The sequence below is a fragment of the Myotis brandtii genome, unplaced genomic scaffold, assembly GCF_000412655.1.
Source record: "Myotis brandtii unplaced genomic scaffold, ASM41265v1 scaffold48, whole genome shotgun sequence".
Lineage (NCBI taxonomy): Eukaryota > Metazoa > Chordata > Mammalia > Chiroptera > Vespertilionidae > Myotis > Myotis brandtii.
In genome coordinates, this window is record NW_005368341.1 from 4,621,011 (window position 1) to 4,648,306 (window position 27,296).

Consider the following 27,296-nt stretch of genomic DNA (forward strand, 5'->3'; position numbering starts at 1 on the left):
TATGAGTGAAACCATATGGTTCTAAGCTTTTTCTGACATTTCACTTAGCATAATATTTTTAAGATTCATCCATGCTGTTACAAGTGGCAGTATTTTATCTTTCCTTATGGCTGAGTAGTACTCCTTTATCCAATCCTCCATCAAAAGACACTTTGGTTGTCTCCATGTCTTGGCCACCCACCATAAATAATGCTGTAATGAACATAAAGGTGTATATATCTTTGTGAAAAAAACATCTGAGAATAAATGTTTCAAGTTTTTTTGGGTAGATACCTGAAAGAGGGATCGCTGGGTCATACGGTAACTAAATTCTTAATTTTTTGAGAAACTGCCATGCTGTTTCAGTGAAAAGGAACCCGCATTCACTGCGGTTGAGAATGTAAATTGGTACAGCACTATGGAAAACAATATATATCATAACATGGAGAAACTGATGAGGGGTCCCTCCCTACGAATTAAGATGACTAAAAGTTGAAAGCCGAAACCTTTAAGATGAGAATAGGGTTAATTTAGTAAAGACTGGGAAATAACTTAAAACTCTCCCCCAATGCACATAGATTTATTTTATCACAGTTTTTATCTCTACTAAAGATAATGCAAGAACAAACACTTGTTTTGAACTATGGTTTCAAGGGGCATCCCAAAAGAATTTTCTTAAAGTAAGTGATTGACAAGGAGAAAATTCTGAGACATCCTAAGTTAAATTACAGCAGGCCTGAGGGTGGAAGAGACAAGAGAAGTGGATCAGTTATCAACTGCAGGGAAAAACCAACAAAAGACCGCTTACATCCCTGAGTGTAAGTTGGAATTAATTTCCAGGTGGCTATTTTTGCAATCACCTAAAGAGAATAGCCAGACACCGGGGAATATCAGGTGGTTCTGCTTCTTGCTTACGCATAAACTGTCTGGACTGTTGCCCCCAACCAATCCAAAGGAACAAACACTTCTCCCTTGTGGATGATGCACCTGTCCCATAACTATCCCTGCTTCATCCTCTCACAGCCCCTTTATCTATAGCCCATGTAAATTGTTTCTAAACAACTTACAACTTCCTTCCCTAAGTGATGCGTAAAAGAGCCCGTCAACTCCAGGACCACAGATGTGTTGTCTCCTCCATCTAGCCCTGCTGCCACTGGTTCAGACTAAAAGAGCCCAACTCCAGGACCACAGACGTGTTGTCTCCTCCATCTAGCCCTGCTGCCACTGGTTCAGACTTCATGCCCAATAACCTGGTGCTTCTCTGGCCAGCATATGGCTCAATAAACCCTTTCTTTGGGGAAGGCTTTCGGCTGTGAACAGTTTTGTTTAACATGATACACTGGAGCAGATCATTAAGGAGTATTACAGATCTTCCCCGAAGAGTTTGACTAAGGTTGTGGTGGAGGTCCAATCTGAGTTTTGGTGAAACTCAAGGTTGGCAGAGGTATAGGGAAATGAGAGTTAAATTAGATACCTATTTTAATATTAAAAAATAAAATACCTTTTTTGACTTTTACATTTAAGAGGACTCAAATTTATCAGGGATGGACGTCAGAAAGACACATTCTGTGGGATGAAGCCAGAGGTAAAGTCACTTCAGAAGTAAGGATCCGCGGAAGGGGAAGGCACGATTTTGAAATTTTAAGTATAGGATGTTTTCTGTCCCTCTTATTTCTAGCTCTGTTACCATTGAAGATTTTTTAAAGATTAAAAACTACTACAAGTGCTTTGACTTCAACTTTTAAGCCTTGGGTTCCATTCGCACTGCCCTGGAACTCCTCTGTTGGAAGATAATGGTGAAGGTCCCTCCTGTACTCTATGAGTTTCCAGGAAATGTGGTAAGAAAGTACCACAAACTGGGTGCCCTGAGCAACAGAAACTTATTATCTAACAGTTATAAAGACTAGAAATCTGAAATTAAGGTGTTGAAAGTCGATTCTTTCTGAGGGATGTGAGGATCTGTTCCATGCCTCTTTCCTACCTTCTGGTAGCCTTGGGATTTCCTCTAAAGGATGTCATCTCCCTGCGTCTTCACATGATCTCCCTCTTTCTGTGTTCAGTGTCTCTTTTTATATGGACACAGCCATACTGGATTAGGGCCCACACTAATGATCTCATCATAACTTGATCATCTGCAAAGACTTTATTTCTCAACAAGGTGACATTCATAGGTACTTTGTGTTAGGACTTCAACATCTTTTGTGTGGACACCAGTCAACTTATAGCATCATCAGCATCTACCTCACCCCTCAGCATAATGCAAAGTTGGCCCCAAGAGAGTTCCAGTGTTTCTCAGGTGGAGCGAATTCAAGTGTGGAGAAAGTGTCAGGTGGAACAGGAACAGAAAATTGCTGGCAACAAATTCAAATTTTTAAAAAAACATTGGGTGATCAGAGCAAAGCTGGCAGGAGCCCAAGGTAGTGGTTATTTTGTTAGCTTGTATAGAATCTTGAATGTTATGTTAAAAATTTGATCTGAACCCTGGCCTGTGTGGCTCAGTTGGTTGGAGCATTGTCCTGTACAACAGAAGGTTGTGGGTTCAATTCCCAGTCTGGGCATATATGAGAGGCAACCTATTAATGTTTCTCTCTCACATCAATGTTTCCCTCTAAAAAAAAAAAATTCAAAATCAGTAAGCACATCCTTGGTGAGGATTAAAAAAAATTGATCTGATAATTATTTTACTTATTGAATCACAACTACTCTATTAAAATTTAAATTATAGATTTAAAAGAACATTGGATAGATTAAACTATTTGGTGGATATCTATGGACTATCAAAGCCCACCAGTTTGAAAAGTCTGCACCTGAAGTCTGGCAGACCTAAAATACTATGGCTGTTACTTCTCTTATAATGTTCCTATTTTCTTCAAGAGACCTAAATGTGACTTTTTAAAATACTTTATTTAAAATATGATATGAGGAAATTGGTCTTAATTCAACTTAAAATTTTGTTTTCCTTGAAAAAAAAAAGGCTGTTGCTTTAAAGGAAATCTTGTTAAAGCTTTAGCTTTCTTTTTCATCCCAAAAGAGAAAGAAAATCACTATATCAAAACTATGCTTCTGGGAAGATACTGTAATTAAACTAATTTATAGAAAACATCCAACAGCAAGAAAAACATTGGATCCTCTAGAAAGTTCTACAAAACCTCACATACAAAGAAAAATCTCTAGAACTGAGTCCATTTTCCTCTTTTTGCCAGAAAAGAAGGCACAGGTAATTGACACTTACTACCTTGTAAGAAGAGAGCCAAAGACATTTCCTCTTTATTAACACACATCCAACTTCTCCTCAAAATATGGCTCAAAATATTCCCCTCCACATTAACCCATACTTCATTAATCATTTCATCACTGTGGTGTTGGAGATGAGATGTCTATCCACACTCTAGCCCTTCACTATGCTAAGGAGAAAACCACAGGCCCCAAAATGGCATTACTCATGCTAAAGCCCATGATACCAAACCTAGATTTAATACCTGACCTAATTGCAGTTTCAACTCCTTCCCGAAATGTAATCTTAATCAACCAGTCTGGAATTTTCTGGTCAGCAACACTGAGGTAATCTGACCAGGGCTCTCTCCATCCCCCATGGGAAGAAGGAAAAATAAAGACTCCAGCCAGTGCCTTCCTTCTCAAATAAGAAGACCTGGCCTAAAAACACCCTTTCTTTCACTTGTTAATAGATCCCTTGCCCCACCCTTCTTCTTATAAAACTCTTTTACTTGTACAATTCCTTAGGGTATCTCTCTACTTGCTAGATGGGATGCTGCCTGATTCACGAATCATTTAATAAAGCCAATTAGATCTCCAAATTTACTTGGTTAATTTCTTTTTAAACACCTGACTCCATCAACATTTCTTCCAAGTGCACTTTGCCTTCAGGAGATAGCCCAAGGTGTTCCAGGGCCAATCTGCTATGCCTCCCTTCTCCGGTTCTATCCTAAAATTATGATTATGCTCCTCTTTACACATTGTTTTCTTTCCCCTGTCCAGCCTCAAAAAACAAGGGACTTGGTCTGGGTCCCATTCTCGACTACTTGCTGCTAAATAATTTATGCCAAGTCATTAAACAGTTGCCTTAAATCAATGTGGACTTGCTCTAAAAGTGGAATTTAGACACTGTAGTCACTTAATGGAAAACTTTCTGAGCCAGATGGTTTTAATTAGTGATTCGGTGTCAATTTTCAATATTCTAGAACTCCAGTATAGCCTGCCATTAATTAAGTACCAAAGCACCGATATTTTTGTTGGTGTTAAGGGGAGCAATTTGTTTCCTCAAAATATGCTTGCTTGGAATATTGATTATTTTAAGCTGGTTCTTCTTTAAGAAAGAGAAGGCTCAGGAAGAACCCTTCTTCCCCCTAAATGCCTGAAAGAATTTAGATAGAGGACCTGCTCTAGGAAGAGAGCGATTGCCATAAATAATGTTGAAAGAAACAGCCAAACCTGTAGAGAATTTTTAGAGTTTATTTGAACCAAACTGATGACATATTCCAGAGAGTAAGATTGCAAATGCTCCAGACAACAGCAGTTTGCAGTTCCTTTTGTGCATTTGAAATTAAGGAGGAAATGTAAGGGAGATGATATCAAGGTGGGGATCAGTTTAGGGCTTAGTTAAGTTTATATGCTCTCATGCTTCAGAAGGAGGGGTCTGGAAGGTGTGTTCACCTAGATGCACAGAAACAGTGGACAGGACTTGCTTAAGGCAAAGGTAAACATTTTACTAAAGTTCTATGCCTGAGGCATGGTAATCTACCAGGCCCTGTCCAGTTAGGAACTTATGATCAGAACACTGTGTAGTTAGTTACTTTTTATAGAACCCCATTTTCTTCCACAATAACTACAGTTAAACATGACCTATGTGAGCAGACAGGGAGGAGTCTAGCCAGTCTGTTTGTTAGACTCCCGTCTGTGTCCTGGTGTTTCTGGTTGACCTGGTGAGAATCTGTTCACCTAATGTTTGTTTCTTCTCATCTACCTGTAAATTGTCTACCTTCCCTTTAAAGCCCAAACCACTGTCCCCTTTCTCCTTAGCTCAAGAAGCCATATAAGCCTCAGCTGTCCGATTTGTCCCAACCCCAATATTCTTAGGAAGCCCCCATATGTACATATGTAATGAATTTGGTTATTTTCTGTAGTTACTCTGTCTCAGGTCAATTTGGTTATTAGACCTATCAGAAAAACTATGAGGGAAAAGAAGAGAAAATTCCCCGTCCCCATAGTGTGCTACCATTATTTCGGTATTTTAAAAATCTGAAATCTGAAATATGTATGCTTTGAGAAGTACCTAGAGAGTTAAACCCAACATTAAAAGAGATACTTTATAATCTCTCAAGGTATTTGAGTAAGTGTGAAAGACTGGACCACTAACCCAGATTTTCCCATATCAAATTCGCTCTAGTTCCACTTCTTAAAAGAAGTTGGGATTTTTTTTTTCTTTTTAGTGTTCCCTGAATTTGTGAAGAAAGAGAACCTCCCTAAAAGAGAGTTATAAAGAACAAAGACTTAGTCTTACCCTTGAGATATCTGCACTTCCAGTGGTGTCAGTTTGATAGGGAACATAATCAGTGTCTAATAGTGGAAACTTCTTATCTGTCAGATTGATTTATTTTGTGTATTTAAACAAAGGCTGCTTCATAGCACAAGCTAAGAACCAGGCATCTTGCAAATGGGCTGCTGGGTGTATTAGTAATAACAAAAATGATAGCCAATAAAAATATTAAAGTCTTTAATAGAAGTAAAAATTTTCCAAGAGATTGCCTTTATGGTATCACATGAGATTATTTGTAGATAAAAGTTCAAAGAAAAATAGTTGGATTTAGTTTATATTTATCCCCTCACTATTCCTCAATTAGCATAAAATATGCAAAAGCTTTTCTAGTGGTTGAAAAAATTTGCCCAAACACTATGCTCATCACAAGATAAGCAATTGGTAAACATCGTTCTTGCAAAAAAAATTTAATTAATTTTCACTCTTCAAGACTGATTGTCTTCATTTTATGTAATGTTTAACTTATTTTGTGTACTTATTTTAATTGTTTTCCCTACCATTAATTCAAATTAGAATGACAATATGTCTTTAATATTTATTTTTTTGAAATTTAACTTTCATTCAATGTTATATAACAGTTATACATCTTAGATGCAAAATATATCATATATTTAGTTTCAATAATTAAAATTTTTTTCTAAATCCTGAACACTGTTTTTAAATAAACTATGCTTATTAATACCAGAATAGTAATGCATTATGAAATAAATGCAAACATACCAGTATGTGGTTCTGGTCCAATAGTGTCCTGATTTTCTGTGGCTCCTCTTAACAATGTCCCAGAAATGACCGTTAGCTGAATTAGCAAATGAATAGTCAGTGTATTTTTTCTGATACTCCCCTCCCAACCTGGGGGTATCTTCAACACCCAGCAGTTTAGAAAGGGAAACTTAGAAAGGGAAAAACAATTATTTCCTGAACATCACCTGTGTGCCTAGCCCTGTGCTACATGCTTTACATGATCATTTCATTAACCTTAACAGTTATTCAATGTGGTCCTTGTCAAAACTCCCATTTTACAGTTGAGGAAATGGACGCCAAGCAGATTGAATAGCACCTAAAACATTGCATTTGTTCTTCAATATTTAAATATATGTAGATATTTTATGAATATTTATTCTCTTTGGGTGACTAGGAATAATAATATCTTCTATTTGTGTAGCACCAAGTATTTATTTGCTAAGCATTTCCATTCGCCAGCAGTTTATTGAACACCGTGAACTCCTTCCCAAGTCTTTTGGACATCTCCAGCAGATGCCAGTTTGTTGACCATCTCAGGTTGTAAAATATATACTCCAGTGTCATCCACATCAGTTTTTCATCCAAACAAAATGTCCCTTTCCTCCCTTAGACCCAGGGACAGCGCTGAGGCATGGATGTGGGCAAGAAGAAGGGGCTTCTATCAATGCTTTCCCCAACCCTCTGCATCTTCTGGGTCCCTTTCTCGGTCAAGGACAGAGAGAATTCACAAAAGAAGCAAAATGCTTTTCCTTACCAGTTGCCATGTGGTCTCTGACCTCCCCCATGGGAGCCATCCAAATGCCGCTGCTCTTGGGAGACACCTGATGATCCTCTGGCAGGCCCTTGGGAGGCCGCCTTCCTGCACAGCCACGTCTCCTAGCAAATCAGCTCCACTGGACCTGTTCCAGTCTCCTCAGCTCCCACCCTCATATAATCCACCCTACAGACTTGCTGCTGGGGTCTCTTCTCTGAGTGGGTTACAGTCTCTTCTCTGAGTGGGGCTTTGTTACAATAATTCAAGCCTCCAGTGGTGTCCAGCTGACCTACAGGAAGACTTGTGTGTGTGTTTTCCTGCCAGATAATGGAGTGTGCCCTACCCGGAGTTATCTCTCTACATCTCTTTCCTTTTCCTGCAATGGGCACTAAGGGTAGGGCAGCAAGTCCATTGCATAAATTGGTGGCCAACATGAAATAAGGACTCCGGGCTTAACCTCTTGCCAGCACCCTCCACCCCCATATCTACAAATCATTTTCTTAAAACACCCAAATGGCTTAATTTAGAAGGAGCACCCCCTGGGAGTGGAAGGAAAAGACAAGAACTCTTTCGGAGGCTGAGGATTTATAATACATTCATTACCTCAAGATTAGTTCAGTAAGTAGAGAGGGATAACTGGGGAAGCAGAGTGAATTCACCTCTTAATAAACCCCAACCATCTATCTATCTCCCACTTTAGAACCAAACTGCCAATTCTGAGACAGTCAGAAAAGTCCCACTCAAAATCCTTTCACACATACTGTGTACATGAACTTCACACCACTCTGCATGACAGGTATTGTTACATCTTAAGAAAGTGAAGCATAAATCATGTTATGTTATGAGGGCAGGGGAATTTCCATCACATCACATCATGCTTGGCACATAACAGGGCTCAATAAATATTATTGAATAAGTATTGAATAAATAAATCGTAGGGATGACTAGCCCAAGGTCATGCTTTGGAAATGCGAAATAGCATTCATACTGAGTTCTTTTGACCATCAATATGTCCCTGAATGAAGTGTCATCCTCACCCTGACACTGATTATAGCCACAGCCCAGTGTCATAACACCTCCTTCAGATATACCTTCCAGTGAAATATTTCATTTCTCTCCCCATATTAGAATCTAATCCTGTGAGGGTTCCAGCTACATACATGTGACACCAATTAACAGGTCCCAAGCCCAAAATGAGCTTATCCTGCCTGGGCTTGACTTTCTATATTTTGCAGTTGCCTATGTTTGGTGAAATCTCTCCATGGCTGAATCCTTAACATTTACACAGATCATTCTCCCCTGAGCTTTTCTATTTCCGGTTGCTTAATAAGCAAGAAGGGTCTATGTGACATGTGTCATCTGTTAATTGCTGTAATTTCTCAACTTTAAAGCTATAAAAACTGGTTAGTTGTTTGTAGAGACTTTAAACTCAAAAAATGTTGGATGGATGGAGTGAATGCCTACATTTCAGGTAGTTGACACCATGTGAATGCATCCTGGTTTATGTCAAGTTCATAAACCAAAAAAGTAGTTGAATCTTAGAAACTTAACTATGCAAACAGTTTCAAACGAGAAGCTATACCTTATACAAATATAGGGAATATACTATAAAAATGTAAAATTTTTTATTTAAATTGACCCTTGATTCTTACTACTATTAGAGAGGAAGGAATATTTCTAATTATTTGGCTTTAGAGCTGGGCCAAGATGGAGACACTGAGGATTTAGAAAGTCTGGGTAATCAATGGAGAGATATCTATTACCTCTTTGAGATTAAAGTTTTCGCTCCGCTTTGCCTGCACTGGCAGAATTTCAATTAGCCTTTGTGTGCCTTGCTGAAGCTAGGGCAGAGGCTAAGTTGGGAGGGCAGCAGCTCAGAGTCTGCTTGGACCGGTTTGAAATGGGCAAAGATGGTGGTTATTTTCCTTAGGTGCTCCCTCCACGCTCCATGGCCTGAGGCTTCAAGGTACAAAACAAATAAACATAGAAGGAACATATTTGCCTTTGGCGTTAGCCAGTGTGATTACATAAATGTACAGTCGTCTCTAGTAATCATTTAAAACCTAACCGAGGGGTTGATAAGTGCAGGGAAACAGTCTGTACTCTTGGGGTTGAAGGCTAGAGGAGCAAGGAGTGGCTGTGGCAACCCAGCACCACACAGTGTCCCCTCCTGAGGCGGTAGAGAGGCCTTGGTATCTATTCTTGGCATTGATCTAACTCTCTCATAAGTTTCTGGCAACCTCCCAGAGAACAGCATGTTCCCTGCTGTTTGTGTATGCAGCCAAGGAGGAAGGGCTTGGCTTAGTCCCTCTCCTCCCACAGCCTCTCCTCCCACAGCCTGGCCTCTCCCAGGTGTCAGGAGGAAGTCTCGGCTCAGCCCTCACAAGTTGGGCTAGACCCCCAGTCCAGGCTGGGCTGTTGCCTGTGTTTCTGAGATGCCCATATAATTGGTGCAGAAATCAACTTTTAGGGAACCCGAATGTCCCTGCAGACCACGGTCCAAAACGATATTGTGTTGCAGGGAATAAATATAGATTGAGTATCAGCTAACCTCCTGTTATGGTCACAAAGGCCTCCTTTGGAAATTTGCACCTGTTTTCCAGGGTTAGATCTCGCTAGGCATGATTACTCACCCTGTGAGAGCTAAGATAACACAGATTAACACCAGCTCTGGGGACTGCCAGCTCGAAGGCACTGACTCACTCCCTTCTCCTCACACTACCTTTTCAGGAGAGTGAAATCAGAGCGGAAGGAGGGATTAGTCAGCCTGGTGTGAGGGCCCCTGAGGGGGATGCTGAGGTTTCCAGGAAATAGAAAAGGGGTTATCAGATGACCATGAGCTCCTGGGCCCCATGGGCAGGCAACCTAGATCCACTTGTCTGGAATTCTAATAGCAGCCAAAACACTGTGGAGTGTCTATGGACAGACTTAGAGATCATGATTGCATCATTACAGACCTATTCTTGGGGACAGGGAAGGCCCATGAAAAAAATGGGTCATCATAGAACTTTCTGGAATCAAACTAGTAGAATTTCTCCATTTCTAATGTATCCAGCGCTTTCTTCAACCACTCCCAACACACCTTTTCTGGTACAGTCTTTTACTGAGTTGTAGTTTACTGCTTACACAGTCTTATACACACCTCTACCCCTGAGTAACTCTCTTCGAAGTGTCATAGTTTTACTGGACTTCTCCATCCTGTTGTCCCATAAGCCCCTCAAATTCAACATGATTAAAATTAATCTTGTCATAAGAGACAAAATAAACTAACAAACAAAGTGGAGATAGTCTCATGGATACAGAGAACAGACTGACAGCTGTCAGAGGGGAGGGGGTTGGGGGCTGTGTGAGAAGAGTGAAGGAATTAAGCAAAAAAAAAAAAAAAAGATTTATGGACACAGGCAACAGTATGGTGATTGCCAGAGGAATGGGGAAGGGGTAGAGGGAGATAGAAGAGGGAATGGGGAAATAAATGGTGATGGGAGGAAATTTGATTTGTGGTGGTAAACACACAATGCACAGATGAAGTACTGTAGAATTATATACCTGAAACCTATGTAATTTTATTAATCAATGTCACTCAAATATATTCCATAAAAAATAAATGTTAATAAAATGAAATACTCTGCAATATAAAAGATGTTGCATCAAGAAAAAAGAAGAGTAAAAAAAAAAAAAGCCAAAATATGAAATACAGAACTTGAGAATCCCAGAATTGAGCAGCAATTTTGGCAGTTAATAATTAAGTGATCTTGGTCAAGTCACATAACTTTTCTGATCCTCATTTCTTCGAATATAAAATAAGAATGGTGTTAATAGTTATCAGTTGTTGACTTCTGTGTGTCAGGCATTATACTCAGCACTTTATAAGCATTATAAATAGAGATTTAATAATCATATTAGATTATTGACCACTGACAGATGATATACCGGTAACATTAATTCATTCATTCAATAGTTATGTATTGAGTGACTACTAAATGCTAGGAGTGGACACTTAAAAATGTAACAAATTGAAAAATATTTGAACAGGCAGTCCAACAGAGAAGATATACAAATATCCCATAAGCACATCAAAAGCTGTTCAACATTTTTAGTCCTCAGGGAAATGCAAATTAAAATTATAAAGACATATCACTACACACCCATCATAATAGCTAAAATTAAAAAGAAGGACACCACTAAATGTTGACAAGAATGTGTAGCAACCAGAACTCTCATAGGTTGCTGATGGAAGTGAAAAAATGTGCAGTACTTTGGAAAACTGTTTGGTGCTTCTTTATAAAGTTAAATGTATGTCTATTGACTGATTTTTTTTTATTCCATTCCTAGATATTTACCCAAACGAAATGGAGACATGTCCACAAGAAGACTTAAGCAGGAATGTTTATAGCAAGTTTGTCTATTGTATTAGCCAGGGTTCTCTAACAACACAGGAAATGTCTCGGGAGATTGTAGAGGCAGATGGGCAAGCTGGAGACCCAGAGAAGAGTCAATATTTCAGTTGTGAGTCCAAAGGCTGTCTGGACACATGACTCTTTCTTCCTTTGGGGACCTCAGTCTTTTTCTCATAAGGCCTTCAACTGATCAGATGGGGCCCACCCATGTTATGGAGGGTAGTCTGCCTCCACAATATGGAATATTATGAGTTAGCGTCAATTCAAAATCTACTGATTTAAATGTTAATCACTTCTAAAAAATACGTTCACAGCACCATCTAGATTGGTGTTTGACCAAATATCTGGGTACCATAGCCTAGCAAAATTGAAATATAAAATTAACTTTCAAAACTATCATTACCTCAAACTGGAAATAACTCAAATGTCTGTCAACAAGAGAATGAATAAACATATTTCTGGCACAATAGAACAATAGTAAGCAATAAAAAGTTATAAACTACTGGTAAAAAATATGGAGAAATCTCCAAAATATTATATTAAGAGAAAGAAGGCAGACACAAAGGAGTATATACGGACTGTATAATTCCATTCCTAGGAAGCTCAAGAACAAGTCAATCTAACCTCTGGTGATATAAGTAGTACAGTGTTGCCAATGGGAGGTGAGGATTTCCTGGAAAGAGGCAGAAAGAAACATTCTGGGGTAATAAACATGCCCTTTATCTTAGAGTTTTGATTACACAGGTATATACATTTTGTAAAAATTTATCTAATTAGATATTTAAAGGAAGGGTATTTTGCTGTATGTAAATTTTAACTTAATTTTTAAAAAATAAAAGGGAAGAGATTACAGTTCCTTCCTTTAAGGAGGTTCCAGGCTAGCTGGGGAGATAGACAGGCAGACAGACATTCACAACATGATGTGATGAGTGAAGCATTTCCCCTAATTAGCTTATTAAGGTTTTTTTAAAGGAGTAGGTAGGGAGTGGACACTACTATATGTAAGCTATACAGAGGCAGCACTTGTTAAATGAGTCAGTTAACCCTGGGTCAAGGGAGAAATACATATTTAAGGACTATTAAAAAGCAACTCAAATATCACACATTGCAAGAGGGCCTATCTTCACTTATTTAGATGTGCCCAGTGTCTTCAAATGGGCATATTTCTTCCTGTGGGCTACAACACACACTGATGGCCTATCGCTGAAGAGATATATCCATGCATTCTATTCACATCTGTTTGCTAGATGTGTGTGTGTGTCTAAACTTCCCTGGAAAGTGAGGGTCTGTCAGCCATTTATAGAAATCTAGAATTCAGCTGAAAAAAATCAAGCAAGATGGGACTCTAATAGTAATTTATTAAACATTAGCCATAAGCCTGGCATTGCATTCCGTATCCTCAAGATATTTTATTTACTCTCCCATCAACTCTACCAAGAGGCAACTATTGCCCCTCGTCGCAAAGGGGGAACCTGTCTCAGAGGGAGTAAATGGCAGAGAGGGACCGGAACTCTGGCACAGCTGACCCCGTTTGTGTGTCTGTGCGACCAGCTATTCTGCTATCAGTGGTTCTCAACCTTCCTAATGCCGTGACCCTTTAATACAGTTCCTCATGATTGAACATAATTAAAGCATAGTGATTAATCACAAAAACAGTATGTAATTATATATGTGTTTTCCGATGGTCTTAAGCGACCCCTGTGAAAGGGTTGTTCGACCCCCAAAGGGGTCGCGACCCACAGGTTGAGAACCGCTGTCTAGATTGTCTGAGAAGATCTACCTTACTGATAGATTTTCTGACTGTGTAGCAATATGTGGGACACTAGGAACTCAGATCAGATGCGGGCATTGCCAGGGCGGACAGAAGCGTGAAAGCTTCGTGTTTAAAGGTTTCCTCCTTGTTACCTTCTGGTAGTTTTTGCTTCTAGCGTGGCCCTGATCTCTCACCTGTAATCTATTGCTAAAAAAAAAGCAAGCTCTTCCATAATGTTGTGGCGTTCAGCCTGGGAACAAAGAAACCAAAGGATGAGAGAGGGAGAAAGGAGCAGACAATTTCCCAGTTTCTGGGTGGCTTCAGTGTCACCTTCATGCATCCAAAGCCAAGTTTTGCAGAAGACACTGGTGCCATGTCATTGACAATTCCAGGAAAGCACCACCAGAGCCTCTGCATTGCTCACACTGAGGTCCTGGCCGAGCAAACAGACAAAAACAGCAGCAACAGCAAAAAGAAAAGCACCCAAGATGAGGACCAGAGACAAGACAAGAAGGGAGAAGGAGAGAGGAGGGGAAGTAGGATAGAAAGGAGGGAAGTTCAGTGAATGGGATGGCTGGTGAGGTTGTCTATGTCAGTGCTCCGCAGAAAGAAACTGAGGTTGTTGGTTTTTTTTTTCTTCCAAATTATGTAACCACAGGATAAAACCCTGTGGTTCTAAGATCTCTTCCTGATTCCTAAATCTCTTTCCAATGAAAGGCAGAGCAGAGTTGTTTGAAACCAAAACCAGGACATGAATGAAAGTAGCCCACAGAATACCTTTTTGCCTTTCTTGGGCTTGCCTGTTTAATTTTCTTCCAGGCTGCATTTCAGAACAGAGAGAGGCCAGTCATTCCACAGCTGATTCCCGGCAGGCAGGAAGTGCTCCTACACTGCCTCCTTCAGGCCAAACTGCCCAGAGCTGATAGCTACTGACAAGCCAGCTTGCAACAGTTTGCCTCCGAGAGTTTGTGCCACAGGAAAGTCTTGTAGTCCAAATCCAGTAAAAAGCACAAGTCACATCTCTGCCCCATGCCCACGAATGTCTTAGAAACTCAATGTTTACATATTACCCTCCCATACCAGACATAGGTGCTGTCTGAGCATTCACTGAGGTTCAACTACATACAAGAAATTGCTTTAGATGATTTACTTATGTCATTCATTTAGTTAGCAAACGACTGTGTAAAGCAGGTAGTTAATTATTACTATTCAAATAAAGAGACTGACACTTGGGTTAAGAAACAGGCCCACGTTCACATAGATATTTAAGTGGCACAATCAGGATTAAAATCCACACTGTGGAATCTCAAAATCCATAGCGTTCCTCCCTAGGCCACACTGCATGGCTTTGCAGTTTCTTTGTATGCATCTCTATCCGAGAACTAGCCACAGGTTTCTTAGAAACAATTTGCTTCTACCTAAGCTTCCCCTAATGGACCATCCAAGAAGACGCCTGTCATCGTCTCTCTGAGTTCAGCAGCATTGGGAGTCCCCGGGCCCCTGCAGGACTGCAATTATGTCAGGGCTTCTGTAAGCAATTTGTCACTTGAACACTGCCCTGGCGAGACTTATAAACAGTCCTAGAACTCCAAATTTTGCCTCTGTTCCTCCATCCAGCGATTTTAAACTGGTGTGCTGCAATAATTTTTAAAACATGCAATACCTGACTATTTAGTCTAGGGCACTGACCTCGTTTCCCTCAGACTGTCAAATAAAAAATGACAACAGCCAACATAACCATAGCTGTCTGGTGTGAATGAATCAAAATTATACTTTTTTTTTGTCAGATGGGCAGAAAATATATCTTTTTGGTGTGGTGCAGAAGTTTAGTAATTAGTTTATGTGTGCTATGAGATGAAAAGGGCTGAAAATTGCTGCTCTAATGTACTGGATGAGAGATTTCTTTTTTTTCCCTTTTTTGTGCAATTAAAAAAATTCTTTAGCTTTTGATATTTTTTAAAATGCTAGATTATAATCCTTTTTTTTCTTTGCTTGAGGACATCAGTCCATATGATTGGAGTGTTTTACATGAGAAGAAAAGGGTTAATTAATGTCATGTTTAGATATCTTTTTCACAACTAAATCTTCAGAATTATATACATATATATATATATATTTTTTTCCATGGCAGAGAGTGGAGGGTGTTGGGAAAGGCTATTATCGATATTAAGCTTCATGGACATGCTCTGAAAATTATAAAATACTGTATAAATATTATGCAGTTTTATTGTAATTATTATTCTATGGGAAGAACAACTGGGAGACGTTCAAGAAAATCAGTTCTCAAATGTCTCCCATCTCTAACTTTCTTGAACGTCTCCCATCTCAAACAATTTGGTTCTTGACCAAGTTGTTCATGGCAAAATGTCTCGGTTGTCAAACAAACTTTGGTCCTCATACCAACAAAACTTTCATGCTGATACCTGTGTGACAAAAGAGAGAATGTGCGAGTATTAGTCAGTTTACTGCTAAACTTGGTGTTGTTAACATCTCAGGAAATTGTGCTGTGAATATTTTTGTGTGTTTTTTTGTGTTGGTCTGGAATGAATTAATTCAATTTACATTATTTCCAATGGGGAAAAAATGATTCCATTTTCGAACAGCCTTCTGGAATGAATTAAGTTTGAGAACCAAGGTTCCACTGTAATTGGATTCTTTTTAAAAAGTTTTGAACATGCCAGTTTCAAACTTCATGAAGTTTTCACAAACAATCAGACGAGTAACAAAAACATAAGCCTCAGCTGCTTTTCCCCACATTGCTCGCCCACTGCAAATGGGTTGCCACTTTCCTCATCTCTATAATCAGCTTTGGCTGCTGTGTTTTTTATTAGAAGCCACTGGGTTCAGGAGGGCAGGGCAAAGTAGCAATATAACACTACGTGGTTAAAAAATTGAACACAAGTGTGTCTAGATCCTGAGAAAGGGAGAAAACCAGATAGGTCAGTGGTTCTCAACCTTCCTAATGCCGCGACCCTTTAATACAGTTTCTCATGTGGTGGTGACCCCCAACCATAAAATTATTTTCGTTGCTACCTCATAACTGTAATTTTGCTACTGTTATGAATCATAATGTAAATATCTGATATGCAGGATGTATTTTCATTGTTACAAATTGAACATAATTAAAGCATAGTGATTAATCACAAAAACAATATGTCATTATATATGTGTTTTCCGATGGTCTTAGGCGACCCCTGTGAAAGGGTCGTTCAACCCCCAAAGGGTCTCGACCCACAGGTTGAGAACCGCTGAGATAGGTGATCTCATATCAAAGGTGCTTTCTCACGTGTAACTTACAAAAGAGAGGCTTTTTTTAAGGCCATTAAATGACTATTTACAGAAACTAACAAAAGCATCAGGAGCTTATAATTTCCTCTGTGGCTATGGCCCAGGATTGTGTGAATGGTTAGAATGAAGAGAAATGAAAAGCCCAGGAGGAATGAGATGGTGATACTCAGGAGAGAATGACCCTACAATTTCTTTATTGTTATTAAAACACTCTTGTTCCTATCACAATAGCTTGCATTTTTGTGTTTGCCCTTTTCTTCCTTTTGAAAACATTCTTTATTTCCAGGAGCATCTCCTAATTCTTTTTTCGTTCTAAATGTCGAAGAAAGCCATGAAAACAGGTAGAGTTCTTCAGGGCATCTGCTGAAAAGTAGGTTAGGAAAATGTCTTCTCAGTAAATAAGCAACTCAGGAAGATGAAAGGAAACAGAAGAGCTTTATTGAAGTCCTCCGAATAAAAGTTCGGAGATGAGAAAAAAGAACTTTAAACCCGTGAATAAACAATTTGAAATAGGTAGTCATGTATTTTACCTGACGTGTAAGTACAAGCAAGCAGACTGAGAAACAACGTTTCCCCATGGAAGGAACATCGTCTCTCTCTGTCCGCAGCATCAGCTTTATTGCCCAAGTCAGTGCATCACAAATGTGTCCACCAGAATAGTCCTGAAAGTGGCGGCCAGCATGGACCTGCGCTCAGTGTTCTGCCATGTGGCCTAACAACTTGATGTCAGCAAACAATCTTCTGAAGGTCGTGTTGTATATGAACAGTTCATACAAATTCAGCATTCTATTCCACAATATAGGTCTTGCCTTAGTACAAAATATTTCTCCCAAAATTTTGAGTAAAACTGATGCTCCGAGAAGATTGTTGTATCCACCTATGATTTTTCCTACAGGGCGCCTGGACTATGAGAAGCCCAGTTTAGAAACACATTCTAAGTGGATTACTTAATATCATCTCTACTCAAAACACAAGCATCTAACGTTAAATAAGGTGGAGAACCACACAAATGAAAGAAACCTGCTCACAACTGGCAAACTGATTTGTGTGTGCTTAATGACTTCTGCTCTGACATCTAAAAAGCATTACTAAGCGATCAGCAAGAGGAAAAAAAAAAGCAAGTTGGCCTCATTAACCATGAGGTCCAGATGTCCATCATCTATATTTCTCTTTCAGCAAACCACTAACTAACAAGCCTGTCTAACATATTTCTCTTTCCAACATTTTCAAACTTCTATCATTTTCAAAAAAAGTCTTTTTCTTTGCTTTCTACAGCCAGCCATTGCTAGCAAAGCACCCCTGACCTTCTAGCAAAAATGCTCGGAAATGTCAGTCTGTTACATAAAAAGGCCAGTGTAATAAACTTAAGTCTTTCCCCTCACATTAAACAGGAAATCATGCTGAAATAAAACAATACCTAGACGGGTGGAGAAACTTAAAGTGATTACATTTCCACTCACAGCAGCAGGAGACACCCCCCCTTCCCACGTCACACAATCCCTTCACTCCATCTTCATGCTTAAAAGAAAACCACGCTTAGTGTCAGAAACACGGCCTTGGAAGGCAAGCACTATGAATGAGTCAGCACCTGTACTCTTGCCCCTGACATTTGACCCTGCAGTTCCCTGCTTGTATGTCCAGATCCTCTGCTGAATGGTGAGATCCTGGAGGGCAGGAGTCCTTGCTTCGGGCTCATCTTTGCATCTCCAGTCTCTGGCTCAGTGAGAGTATGTTGAAATGTCCATTTCTGACTATTAAGTGGACTGGCCTTTGTTTTTCATTTCTAAGTTGAATAAAAGATCTCCCCGTTTGGACTACGTTCACATGCTTTCTTCCCTAAGAACAAGGTGAGGAGTTCGGTGTGGGTACAGGAGTGTGCAAAACCAGCAACAGTAATAATCTGCCAAGTGGGAATGGGGGAAAGGCACCAAGATTAAGAGGCGGATCACAAAGCCTGCTATTTTGCCAAATGAACAGTAATGTAAACTTATCACTGATAAGGGAGATTGGTTGTAGGAAACTCTGGGTCCCATTTCAAATGAGATAATATAGGAACATTTTACAAAAATATATCAGGCACCTAGTAAGAGCACCTATAGTAACCCTGTTAGTTATTATTGTTCTGTCTGTACCTTCTGGATACATCCTTGCTTTGCTTCGTTATCTCCCCTCACCATGAAACCCTAGGATCAATGACATGACATAGTGTTTGTAAAGTGTTTTGAAATCCCTGAAGTGTTATAATCAACCCAAGTACCATTTTATTTATGTAAACGGTGTCTACCCGGCGAGTCCACTTAAATATCTGGGATTGGGAACCTCTGTCTCATAAGGCTTAATAAATGATTCCCTCTGGCTCTAAAAGCAAGTACTTTTTCAATGACAATGGGAGGGAAAGCAGAGGAATTACTCTGTGACATCTGTTGTGTAACGTTCTTCGGATGGCGCATCTCGATAAATGCATGAGAGTCCTTGGAGAGTTACTGCACACAGTGAAGAGAGAGTGGTAAAAATCCCAGTATCTCTGAAAAGGAAGGGAAGGCAGGTTACAGTCAGGAAAGTCCCACCGTTGCCATCCAAAGAAATCAACAATGATGATTTTAGGCCTGACTTTCTACCTAATGGCAGCTTTCTAGGGTCTCCGATAGTAAGACAAATACTTTTCTGTACTTGCATTGCAGGCTGGAAGTACTTTACAGTGAAAACCAGAGGAAGTGAATTGATTCTTTACCTCCAAGTCATCATCAGGGATAGCCCGTTTCCACTTTACATTCCACTTGATGTGTTCGTAGGCATTGACTACAACTTCGATCGCTTTGGGACAGGAATGGCAAGCCTGGATCACCTGCAGATGAGGCAGAGTTTCGTTTATTTAATGCACATCGATGACTCAGTCATTCCACTCACAGAGGCTTCATGAATGTATTGACCTATTGGGCTCCTTGGAATGCTGCAATGCTTTTGAGAAGTCTCATGACTTTAAGTATCCACACACTGCCAGACTCCATGGCAGATGGATTAATAAAATCAGACTAATTTCCTTCACCATCCAGAAGTAGTGAAAAAAGAAGTTCTAACCAAGAAGGTGGGAGCCTGCTGAGATGCATGCCTTGCTCTTACAGCCCTCACACCTCCCAACAGCTTCTGTGACCATCAGAAGACTTGTCGCTCCTTTCTGCCAAGATGGCCCTATCGCTGGAAATCCTTTGGGTGTGGGCTATTTTCATTTCAAAGTGACCCAGCTGGCTCTTCAATGTGACCCACAACTGGGCCAGGAAACCTGTATCTCTGTCCTATCAGCAGCAGCAAAAGCACCCATGATTCCCAATTTTATCACCTTCATTTCCTTTGCCACCAGGCAAGCAGCTTCTGCCACGGACTTTCTCCTTTACGTTTTCTCATCATGAGTTATACATCAATTTCATTTTCCCCTTGAACATATCAAGCTCTTTGCCGAGTTCTCTGAAAGCCTCTCTCACTGGAGGTGAGATGAGGAGGAAGCCCCCCAACCCTACCACTGTAAGGAAGGCATGCCTCTGCACTTAACTTTCTCCAAAGAAATGTCTCCCTTATTTCCAAGTCCTTCTCAATCTCAACCTATTGTCCTTGGGGAAGAAGTCACAAAACTAGTTTTCCTGACCTCCTTTACCAGTCCCTCATAGGTGGTCTGGTATTGCATTTTTCAATGTGCTAGTAAATATGTAACGTCCTGGGTCCCTGGGCAAAACTGAGACAGAGAGATTGTAATTTTAATACGTGTGTGTGTGTGTGTGTGTGTGTGTGTGTGTCCAGATCACCTGATTGGAGGTCAATCTGAATGGAGGGTCCATGTCGGAAAGCAAAAGATAAGAGCAGGTAAGATGGAGTCAGTGGACAGTACATCTGGAATGCCAGTCTGAGGAGCTAGGGATTGACTTAACAGGCAATAGGAGGAGGTTATTACATATTCTTGACAAAAAGGGTTATATTCAACCAATTCATTGCATTGGGAAGCCTTCTTGGGCACTATGTTAGCACTATGGCACTATTCTGAAAAGTTCATGACCTGCTTTTTGTCATTAAGGAGTTTGCAACCTACTTGAGGAGAAAAGATATAGGTATTTGAAATTGGAGACAATATAAGCAGTAAATAATAAGGGACTATAATGAAGATCGTCAAGTGTCCCTTGAGCACCATGAGCAAAGCACCCAATGGCTTCTCAGCTGGTCTCACTGTTAATCATGAGAATGAAGGGTAAGTGAAACTTTGAGAAAGAATCGGGGCTTAATGACTAATCAGATATTGGGAATAAAGAATGCAACTTTGACATTTGAGATCAAGGAATGAGGAAACTGGAAGGTCAGACTAATTTGGAGATGGGCAGATAAGAAGCAGGAGAATATTTCATATGCAATGTCTTCATGGCAATCAAAAATGTACATGGTAGATGCTCCTATACAGGCAAGGTGAAGATGGAGACTTTTGTACCATCAGAGAATGTGCTGGCTAGACCTATGATGCTCAATAATACTATACATGGGTATAAATGGAAAAGATAAAGGACCATGGTATGAGGAATCTGAAGCTAGCAACATGAGGTCACTGAGTGTATGGTTGGGAAGAAATGTGCAGTAACATCATTATATAGTGTTTCCACCATACAGACACAATAGATGCAAATAACATCAACAGTATAGATAATTAGGAGCTAAAGCGTTTTGAATATTTATTACCTTTGTTTTTAGTATACTTTATTTGTTGGCTTATATGATTTAAGTTTGCACAATGGTTGCATTTAACAATAAGCTTACAAAATTTAACCACCAGCTCTCATGAGCTACTGTGAGCCAATGCCAGCATACAGCTGCATTTGGTTGTGCCTGTCTTTAAGAAGCACAGTCATAAGCCATTGAAACTAAATGTATATATTAAAGCTCCAAACCAGTGAAGGCATTAGAATCATCCTGTCCAGTGGCTGGGTCCAAATAAGCACTGCCAGAGGCTAAAACCAACAGTAGTTAGCATAAATGCAAAAAGACCCATTGGAAGGCCAATGGACTTTGATATTCAGCAGGGCTGAAGACCAGCATAATATTGCCCTGCTGTGGACTCAGTGGCTGAAGGCAATTCCCTAACCCCGTGGTCGGCAAACTGCGACTCTCGAGCCACATGTGGCTCTTTGGCCCCTTGAGTGTGGCTCTTCCTAAGCCTTAGGAGTACCCTAATTAAGTTAATAACAATGTACCTACCTATATAGTTTAAGTTTAAAAAATTTGGCTCTCAAAAGAAATTTCAATCGTTGTACTGCTGATATTTGGCTCTGTTGACTAATGAGTTTGCCGACCACTGATCTAGATGAGTCTCAACTGGGCTGACTGGACACTTCAAGTCTCTGCCTCGTATCTGTTCCATGCCAGTAGGCTACCTCAGGAATGTCCTCATGGAGATGACAGAAACACAAGAAAGAGCAAGGCCTCTCGAGTTATAGACTTAGAAGCACCATATTTGCACTTCTGCTTCATTCTATTACCCAAAGCCAGGCACACGATCAAGTCCAGAGACAGAGACAGAGAACACTTCAAAGTTAAATGCCCAAGGGGGTAGATGCAGAGAGGGTAAAAGATCATTCAACCCATCAGCAAGACCTATCAATTCTACCTTAGAAATACTTTCCACACCTGTCCAATACTCCTTCTATCTTATTGCTACCACCACTTCAGTTCACCATGATCTCTCTTACCTATCACCACCTGACTGCTCTGTCCAAATCTTTCTTGTCCATTCCTTCTCAGACCATTCTCAATGCAGCAACGAGAATAAACTTAAAAAGAAAACCTGCTCTGACCACTCATTTAATTAAGTCTGCCAAATGGTTTCCTATTGTTCTCAGGATAAAGGTGAAAATCCTGACTAAGGCCTGAATTGTTTTCAATTTTCAATTGAGGGGTTATTTTAAAGCAAATAGGTGAACCTGGTGAAAGGGAGAGAGAGAGTGAAGAGGGAGTGTGGGAAAGAGAAGCTTTGTAACGACTTCCATGTGAGGACAGCCTGGGACCCCTTTCTCCAACCTCATCTCCTTCCATCCTTTCTTTCACTTTATGGTTGGATCACATCATAATTCCCCAACTTGTACACTATTTCAAGCCTCTGGGGTCTTACTTGGACTGCTCTGTGTCCAAGTAGAGTTCTTTATCCCTACTTTTGGTACGGAGTCAAAACCCTCTGCCTTTCTCCTTTCCTTCTACCAGGGAAAAAGAAGAGAGGAGAACAGCCGTGATTGGTTTGGCTCAGTGGATAGAGCGCTGGCCTGCGGACTGAAGGGTCTCACGTTCGATTCCAGTCAAGGGCGAGAGAGAGAGAAAGAGAGAGAGGGGTAGAGAGGAGGAGGGGGAGAGGAGGGGGAGGAGAGGAGGAGGAGAGGAACCTCTCTCTTCCACTCTAAAAATCAAGGAAAAATATCCTCGGGAGCCTGGCCCCCCATTCCTTCTAAATCAGTGGTTCTCAACCTTCCTAATGCCACGACCCTTTAATACAGTTCCTCATGTTGTGGTGACCCCCAATTTCATTGTTACAAATTCAACATAATTAAAGCATAGTGATTAATCACAAAAACAATATGTAATTATATATGTGTTTTCCGATGGTCTTAGGCGACCCCTGTGAAAGGGTCGTTCGACCCCCAATGGGGTCGCGACCCACAGGTTGAGAACCGCTGTTCTAAATTCATCTTTCTTGTCTAGTGTTTTCATTTGTGTGCAGCCCCTTTTCCAGATCCTAAACCCTAGCCGTAAATGGATGCAGCAAAGCACAACATATTTAATGAGAGGTTCCATTCACATACATATTCTGGGCACAGAGCACAAAGCTAAGCTGCTGAGCATGGATTTTTCAGCCAGGTCTAAACAAATAAAGAATAATCTGCTATCATCAACCCATAGGGGGTATGCAGGTGGGCTTGAGCCAGAGATCCATTGCTATGGGACTTCTGAAGAGACAGTATTTCTGAGTCTACAGAAAGTATAACTCAAAGGATTTCTATCTGGGTACATGGCTGTCAGGGTTGTCAGGTAATTGTCCAGGACCTTGATCTTGGAAAACTGAGGCAAATAGGCCTGATTTTTTTTCTGTAGCTGAGATGAGGATGGTATATATGTAGCTCCATGCAAAAGAGATAGAGAAAACTTAGGCTGACTAATTGCTTTAAACACTAGTTATAAACTACCATCATAGTATCATAGAATGTTAGGGTTGCAAGGAGCCCTAGAGATTATCCAATCCCCCTAATTTAGAGATAAAGAAATTGAAACCCAGAGAGATCCACATTAAGAAGAAGCATAGTCTTGTGTTTTCTTCGTCTGAGTTTAGTGCTCTTTCAAGTACATTCTCATGATCTTATTTTAATCCTTAGGTAATGACTGGTGAAATAAATGGTTTAAGGACACAAATCCCATTGCAGAGACATTTTAAAACAAGAGAGACTCTCTTCCATAATTATTTTAGGTTGGACCCTTGTGACTACAAAGATGTTGCTAGTGATATAAAAATAACATCCATCCAGACCTCCGTACACATTGTTCTCTAAAGACCTCCAGATGCATTCCTTCTGGAAGGATGAGCCATGGTGAGAAGTATGCTGGTAATTACTTGAGTAACCTAAAATAAAGATTTAAACTTAAGAGTTACCAGTACAGGGATGATAGCTGAAATTAATCCAAGGCCTGAATCAAGCATATACTTATACTGAAATTATAAAAACAAAAAAAGCATGAAGAAGTCAGAAAGTTTATAATGAGGCTCTGCACATGGCTTAGTAGTCCACTCAGAAAACTGACCTCTATGCTCTGCATCAATTTCCCAGGCCACACTCATTCTTCGTGGGAGCCACACGGGCTATATTTAAAGACACAGTGCCCACACACCCAACACAGGTACTTTGTCCCTAGGAATTCCTCACTTCTCCCTTCTTGCCAACACTGAGGACACAGAACAGATGTGGATGAAAGTTACTTTCCTCTTACAACATATTTCCTACTTCTCAACTAGGGTTTCCAGATTTAGCATATAAAAATAGCAAAGGTTGTCCAATTAAATTTGAATTTCAGATAGACAACAAATAATTTTTAATATACATATATCCCAAATGTTGCATGGTCCACATTTATGTTAAAAATTACTTATAATTTATCTGAAATTCAGATTTAACTGAACATCCTGTTTTTTTATCTGGCAACCCTATTCCCAGCCCCTATTCAGAAAATGTTCAGACTAAGTTATGGATACAGGAACGGACTTCATTCACAGGTCAGGAGCCTCACTTCACACATTTGGTGCTTCAATTTGCACCTGGCCTACTCCCATATATCACAGGGAGATAACTTCTCACTTTTCATTAAAGTAAAAAAAAATAAATCAAATAGTTCTTAACCTTCAGTCTTTAGATGCACAGACTCCAAAGCTCCCACTGCTGTCATTAGGTTTTGCTGACACGGATGGCTAAGTTTTCTGCTGACAGAAGACAGGGCCCGCAGCGGGAAAGGCTCCTTTAGCCTGACAACCCTCCAGCTATCTTCACTGGCAGGTCGGGCTTCTTCCAGGTCTAAGACAGCTAGGCATACCTTCTTCAGGCCTCAGTAATTATTTCACAAAGCAATAACAACAACACAAAAGACCCCTAAGAGACAGCAAACTCTAAATCATCACTAGATGCTGACTCCTGGGAACCTTGACCATCACAAGGACTGGTTTGGACCTAGAAGCGAGAAGCTTCTGCTGCCTTTTTCCTGTCTGAGAAACAGAAGGTGCCCCCATGAACTTCACCTTCTGTGTGTCTCTAGTCTTCCTTCATGGAAGAACAATTGGTCGAAAAAACTCTTTCTTCGGTGGTGGCAACTGGAGAGACTTTGAGATACTTTTTGCCTCATCATTCTACACCTAAAAGCATAGATTATAGAATAGATTCAAGATAAATCTCCTTGTCTCCCTTCCAAGGCAAGTGGCACCTCTTAAGCCACTTCAGCAGAAAAATTCTAAAGCTACTTCTACCTTTTTATGTTAATATAGTTGTGTGCAGAAAGGTACTTAATAATCAAAGAGACGTCTTGTACCCTGGGCATCATATACAGCACTGTTCAACAGCAGAAATCATCCTCACCTCCCCCAAACCCTCACATACCTTTCCCTCCCCTAGAAAAATGTCTTTCTTGCCCTACCAGAAAACCCAATCTTGGCTCCCTGGGGTGTCACTGCTTTCTGAATTATGCTGAGAGAAAAAAATCAAATGTCCTTTTGTACCCTGGAAAGCAATTGCAGACCATATAATTCTTTCCCCCACCTTATGTAATTTATACATAGGCTTTCGGTGAAATACACCCTCTGCAAATGTGCTTTGTATTTGGAAGACAGCATCTTCAGCTCTGACCTTGTTCCTTGTAAATAAGGAAACAGAATTCCCCATCCACAGGAGAACAAATCACTTTATCTTCTGTATAAATGAGTCAGTCATTTACTTGTTGTAAAGATGACTTTCTCTTTGGAAAGTTGGGCTGGGTAGTAGTTGTTCTAAATCACTGAAGAATCTGCATAGTAAATTGAATAGTTTTTCTTCAGTTTTCCTTTGGAAGGGGGCCAGTTCTCTTATACTGTTGGGTAGGGACAAAATGTTTATAATACCAGTCATCCACCAGTGGCCAACTCTATCCTAAATCACTTTAGTGTATGGCCAAACTAGAAGAACTCAGAGGAGCAAAACAGAACTGAATAAGAACATGCTAATGGTGGATAAAGTGTTCCTTGGCACACATAATTGTGTGCCTGTTTTACAGGCTAGTGGAGCCATCAAGACTAAAGGAAAGACTCTTTCACTGGACCAAGTGTTCACTTTGGGAAGAGGAGGAAAGGAAACAATTTTGTTGACTCACACACTCCTTAGACAATCCTGAAAAGTTGACATTTTTACCTTCATTTTTCAGATGAGAACATTGGAATCTAAGAGATTGAGGAGCTTGTTCAGAAACCATACAGCAAGTAAATGGCCACGCCAAAACTCATGCCCCTGGTGACTAAGCTGCTGCCCCTAATCCTTCTCGTTGGTCCCTCTCAGAGGACTGCTTTTGGGAAGAGGATCTGGGGCCTTCCTCACATTCACAAGACTTCTTTCTGGAGGACAGAAACTCTGCTTAAAGGCTCATCCTCCCTAACCTGGCTCTTGAAGGACAATGAGGAGAGGGTCTTTTAGTTTCTCGGAGACCTGTTTCATCCACAATGAACCAGCAGTGAGTTTCAGAATAAAGCTCAGCTTTTAGTCTCTAGACAGTCTCATACTCTGTCTCTCCTGGTTGGAAAGGCCCCTGTGAGTAAACCAAACCCAGAAGCACCGATTCCACTACTCAGTGGACATGTAGTAATAACAATACTTGTAGCCGTCATTTGTTCACTGCATCTGGCTTCCGATACCATCGTCATGATGAAGACTCCCAAGTTTGTACCTCTGGCCAGGACCTTTCCCTGAACAACAGATTCCTACATCAAACTGCCTACCTGACATCTCCACCTAGATGAATAGTAGGTATCTCAAGCAAAGCAGAACCCCTGATCCTCTCTTCAAATTCAGCTCCACCTGCCTTGCTTCTATCTCAGGAAATGGCCCCTTGATTCTTTCTATTCCTTGGGCAAAATCCTTGAAGTTATCCTTGACTCCTCTCTATTCCTGACAGCCCACAAATAATCAACCAGCAAAACTCATTGACTCCCTCTTCAAAACATGCCCTGAATCTGACCATTTCTTAGCACATTCACCATTTCCACTGTGGGTTTAAGCCACCCTCATCTCTTACCTAGATTATTGCAATACT

The 27,296-nt window shown here is 40.4% G+C and overlaps 1 protein-coding gene across 1 annotated transcript in view; it reads right to left on the reverse strand.

Annotated features, from left to right (window-relative positions):
* Positions 1-16,939: 16,939 nt before the first annotated feature.
* ASB4 (ankyrin repeat and SOCS box containing 4) overlaps positions 16,940-27,296 on the reverse strand; it is a 127,541-nt gene continuing 117,184 nt past the window's right edge. The window contains exons 5-6 of the mRNA XM_014547557.1: positions 19,198-19,311; positions 16,940-18,990 (exon numbers count right to left, since the gene is read on the reverse strand). Of these exons, the coding sequence (XP_014403043.1) occupies positions 18,802-18,990; positions 19,198-19,311 (303 nt within the window). The 3' untranslated portion in view covers positions 16,940-18,801. The remainder of the gene's footprint in view (positions 18,991-19,197; positions 19,312-27,296) is intronic.